This window comes from Myotis yumanensis, unplaced genomic scaffold, assembly GCF_028538775.1.
Source record: "Myotis yumanensis isolate MYYU_CA2020_CCGP unplaced genomic scaffold, mMyoYum1.0.hap1 SCAF_3, whole genome shotgun sequence".
NCBI lineage: Eukaryota > Metazoa > Chordata > Mammalia > Chiroptera > Vespertilionidae > Myotis > Myotis yumanensis.
Genome location: NW_027223754.1, coordinates 214553128 through 214558039, shown reverse-complemented (window position 1 = coordinate 214558039; position 4912 = coordinate 214553128). Strand labels below are relative to the sequence as shown.

At 70.8% G+C, this 4912-nt stretch overlaps 1 protein-coding gene across 1 annotated transcript; it reads right to left on the bottom strand.

The window, feature by feature from the left end:
* Window positions 1-1467: 1467 nt before the first annotated feature.
* PIM3 (Pim-3 proto-oncogene, serine/threonine kinase) lies at window positions 1468-4465 on the bottom strand. The gene is made up of 6 exons (XM_070408037.1): window positions 4186-4465; window positions 3952-4061; window positions 3812-3862; window positions 3355-3721; window positions 2471-2647; window positions 1468-2392 (listed from the first exon to the last, which is right to left on the bottom strand). Exons 1-6 carry the CDS (start codon window positions 4268-4270, stop codon window positions 2205-2207), a joined length of 978 nt encoding a protein of 325 aa, XP_070264138.1. The 5' UTR covers window positions 4271-4465; the 3' UTR covers window positions 1468-2204.
* Between the last annotated feature and the right edge of the window lie 447 nt (window positions 4466-4912).

The following is a 4912-nucleotide window of genomic DNA, read 5'->3' as shown; positions in this document are numbered from 1 at the left end:
CCTCCGTGCCCGTGTGAGGGGCGGCTCTTGGGTGGGCTTCCCCTGACAGATGCGGGAAACACTCAGGACAGAGCCCTCGGCCAGCCAGGGCTCAGGGCTTTGCACTGGGCTGTGCCCGCCTGAGCACCTCCGGGATGCCAGGCCAGCCTCCCACCAGGCTCTTGATGACTAAGAGGGGGGTGCTTGGCCGTCCCAGGGCCTGACTCAGGATCCCCCCCAAGTCGAGCTCAGCGAGTGGTTGGTTATTGGATGTGCAGTGGGCGGACGGATGGATGGACAGATGGATCGTGGACTGTGGAGGACAGGGAGGTGGGTGCATGGTGGGTGCCCGGGACCAGCCCAGCACCCTCGGCTGGCAAGTGGGGAACCAGGATCCTGGTGACGTGTGGGTGGCTGTCACCATGTGGTGGGGCCCACAGGCTGCACCCCCACTCCTGGGAGCAGCGGGTGAAACAGGAGAGGAGCCCAGCGTCCTGGGTGCACACCCAGCAGCAGACTGGCCAGGCTGGGCCGTGGGAACAGGCGCACAGTCTCCCCTCCATCCACTCAGCTCCCCAGCATCTGCCGGGAATTCCTGGGCCCAGCAGTGGCTCCTCACGGGGGCGCACCAGGCTCCCCAAGACCATGCCAGGAGCCACACCCCGGCCTTGCCTGCCTGATTTACTTCTCCAAACTCCCTGCCCTGCTCTCGCGTGCAGCCTCCGGACACTCCTCCGTCCAGTCCGACTTCGGGAGCAAACACAGGGGCAGCCCTGGCATGGGGATCTCCTGGGGGCGGCGGGGGGCAGGGCACACCCAGACCCTCTACCCAGCCAGCTCTTCACGCTAGGCCTGGCCGCTTCCACTCCTGGACCCGGCGTGGCTCCCACACCTACACCTGCGAGCCAGGGCCCAACCCACCATCACTCGGACCGCTCACCGGCTCTCTGCACTTAGGCCTTGCCGCCCATCCACCTGGCAGACTTCTGTTCGTCCTTCAGAGCCCTTCCAGTGGCCCGGGGGCAGGATGATCCCCTTCCCACGCTCTGCCTACGTGGCCTGGGCGAGGGCCTTCCCTCTTCCCACCAGACTGGACCTCCTGCAGAGGGCCCAGAGGTTCTCGGGCCAACCCCTACCATGGCCTCTGACCAGTGGTTACGTCACCCCCCGCCCCGGCCTGCCTGGCCCCCTGCCCTCCCACAGGCCTGACAGCTCCGCCTAGCAATGCCCCCCGCTCAGGTGCCCCCGGGGCAGGAATGGGGTCTCCTGGTCTGGGAGGGGGCTACTTTCCCAGCAAACACAGGACACCGTCATATACAAAACGATGTAATTGAAACGCTTGTATAAAAAATATCATTTCCAGACATCTTGCTTTTCAACTGAAAGAACCCCGTCCTGATGCAGGTGCACCAGGACCACAGAAACGGCTACTAAAATAAATTAAAGGCTTGAGACTCTGTCTCCCCCCCCCCCCCCCCCCCCCCCAGCTTCCAGAGCCAACAAGCAGACTGTACAAGGTCAATAATTTAAAACCCACTCCCAGGGGTGCAGAGCCCCAAGTGGCGGGCCACCCCTCCCCTTAAATAGCCGCTGTACAAGCCCATCCTCGACAGAGGCAGGTGGGTCCGGCTGGGTCCACACACAGCCACCGCGCCCCAGGGGCCCAGCAGAGTGGGGGGGCTGAGGAGGACCCCAACAAATAAGTTAAACAATAAATAGCCCTCCCGGGGTCACCATAAATAGACGTTCGCAGGCTTGCCAGCCACAGACAGGGGGCGCCGTGTGGGCGGCAGAGGCCTGCACATTGCATTGCTTGTGCACAGACGTGCCCGCAGGAACACCGAGGGGGCGGGGGCGGGGGCGGGGGCGGGAGGTGGGCACGAGGACCCTGTGCCGGGTGAGACGAAGCCACGGACACGAGCGCTCCCGGCCCAGGTGGTCAGGTGGTCCAGTGGGAGGTGCGGGGCGGGCCCTCCCGGAAGCACAGGGCAGGGAGACGGCCGCCTCCACCAGAGTCTTTGGACAGACAGCTCAGAAACCAGCCCCGGGAGAGCAGCGTTCGAAAAGGCACTCAAAGCAAAGGAAACAGCCCAGTGCCAAAGGTCAAGGTCACCAGGGGTCAGAGGTCACTGCTGTCTCCAGCAGACAGCCCGAGGAGGACAAGCCCTACAGGGCGGGGCGGGGCGGTGGTCCCTTTGCCCCCACAGGCCGGGCGCAGTCCCTCCTCACAAGCTCTCGCTGCTGGAGGTGGTGCTGGCTGCGTCGTCCGGGTCCAGGGCACAGAGCCGGAGGTCACAGCTCTCGGGGGCGCCCCCGTCGGCCATCAGCATCCAGGGGTGCGCGGAGATCTGGTCCAGCGAGGGCCGCTCCGAGGGCCGCAGGGACAGGCACCACTGGATGAGCTGCTGGCACTCTGTGGGGAGGAGGGGGGTCAGCCAGGGGCCAGCTCCGGTCTGTCGCCCCCGCCGCCCCCCCAAGGCCCCCCACACACCTGGGGAGACCCTCCTGCGGAAGAAGAGGCGGCCCCGCAGGATCTCCTCGTCCTGCTCGAAGGGGATGTCCCCGCACACCATGTCGTAGAGCAGCACGCCCAGGGACCAGACGGTGGCCGAGCGCCCGTGGTAGCGGTGGTAGCGGATCCACTCCGGAGGGCTGTACACGCGGGTGCCTGGGGAACACGCGGGGTTAGGGCGCCCACCCCAGGCGCCGCAGGCACCAGGCTCCCGCGCTCCGCTCTGCGCCGGGAGAGGGAGCCGGCGCCCAGATCCTGGAGTCAGTCCTCGCCCTGGAAAAACCCCGCAGGCAGGCGGGGCGCCCGGGCTGGCGGTGGGGGAGGAGCCGGTCACATGGGCGCCGGCTCGGGTTTCACAACAAACAGATGTGAGGGGAGGAGGGAGGAGGGAGGCAGGGCTGGGGACTGCGGGAGCGGCGACGGGAGGAGGGAGGAAGCGTGGGCGGGCGGGGAGCCCCGGCTTCCCCGCGCACCGCAATGCGGGGATTTCTGCCGGCACCCCCCTCCCCGGGCACGCACGCACGCACGCAGGAAGGGGGAGCCCACGCAGCGCCGGCTGCAATCGCCTCGGGGCCCGGCTCTCCCCACGCAGACACACACGCAGACAGCACGACCCCCACAGCCCCCACCCGTGCGCCCCAACCCGGCCAGAGGGAGCGGTCTAGAGCCCACCTCTCACCCCCCGCCCCCCACGAACCGAACCAAACCGAACCAAACCGGCTCGGGATCCCTGCCGGGTGCCTGCGTCTCTAGTCTAAATGAGTCCGAGGCGGCGGCGCGGGCCCAGCGTTCACCCGCCCCCACCTCCCCGCGGACGTTACCAGCCGTTGGAACGCCCGCGCCGCCCCGCGAGCTCCGCTCACCGTCGAAGTCCGTGTAGACCGTGTCCTTGAGCAGCGCGCCCGAGCCGAAGTCGATGAGCTTGAGCTCCCCGGAGCGCAGGTCCACCAGCAGGTTCTCGTCCTTGATGTCGCGGTGCACCACCCCGCACGCGTGGCAGTGGCGCACGGCCGCCAGCACCTGCGCGAAGAAGCGGCGCGCCAGCGGCTCGTCCAGGGCGCCGCGCTCCGTGATGAAGTCGAACAGGTCCTGCGCCGGCTCGGGCCGCTCCAGCACCAGCAGGAAGCCGTCGGGCCGCTCGCACCAGTCCAGCAGGCGGATGACCCCGCGCGCGCCCGCCGCGCCCACCTTGCGAAGCAAAACCACCTCGAGGGGCACGGGCACGCCGCCCTGTTTGGGGGGGAAGGGGGGACACGTTGGTCGGCGCGCCCCGCCCGCGGCCCCGACCCCGCCGACGGCCCGCCCGGGCCCCATACTCACGATGCTGCCCCACTCGGTCACCCGCTCCTTCACCACGTGCTTCACGGCCACCTGGGGGGAGGCAGAGGGTCAGGCCGGGCCAGCGGCGACGCCGCGCGCGCTGCGCCGAGAACCCGGGCCCGCCCGGCGGCCCGACTCACCGGGAGCCCGTCGGCGATGCGGGTGCCCGCGTAGACCGTGCCGAATCCGCCGCTGCCCAGCACGGCGCCCACCTGGTACACTTTCTCGAAACTCTCCTTGTCCGCCTTGGCTGTGGGGACCGCGAGGGCGGGGTTGGTGCGACCCGACGCGCCCCCGAGCCCCGGGCCCCCAGCCCCCGGCCCCTCCGGCCGCCAGCGCCCCGATCGGGCCCCCCGGCCCCGGCCCCGGCGTACCCGGCTGCAGGATCTTCGCCGGGAGGTGGTCCGCGCCGCCCGGCCCGCAGAGGTGCGCCAGCGACCCGAACTTGGAGAGCAGCATCGCGGGCGGCGGGGGGCGCGGGCTCTGCGCCGCCTCCCGCTGGGCTCGGCTCCCCGCGCGGCTACGGACGCGGGAGGGCGGCCTCCCCCGGCCGCGCGGACCCCGAGCCCCAGGCGGCGGGCGGGCGCGGGTGGGCGGGCGTCGCGGGAGCACCGGTCCTTGGAGCAGCGGCCGAGACGCTCGCGGGCGAGGCCGTCACGCGGCGCACCGGCTCGGCGAGCTGCGTGGACCTCGTGGGCGCGCAGCAGACCCAGCGGCTCACACGCCCCGGCCGCCTCGCCCCGGGCTTTTGGGCCGCGGACGCGCGTATCCCTCCGCGGGGGCGGGGCGAGCGAGACACCGCCCTCCTCCGCCGGGGACCGCGCGGCGGGCCGCCCCCGAGAGCCCGCGGGAGCCGCTGCGGGGCCGGCGGGCCGAGGCCGGGCGACACCTCCCGGGGCCGGCGCGGCGCGGGGGGGGGGGGGGGGCGGCGAGCCCCGGGACTAACTCGCCGTAGTGGAGTCGCGGAGGCGCACGGCGTGGCGCTCCCGGCCTCGCGCTCACACACAGGATCCGCGCACGCGCAGCTGCCGCGCGGGCGGTGCCCAGCGCGTAGGGAGGGGCCGCGGGAGCCAATGGGAGCCTGTGTTTTCAAAGGGCACC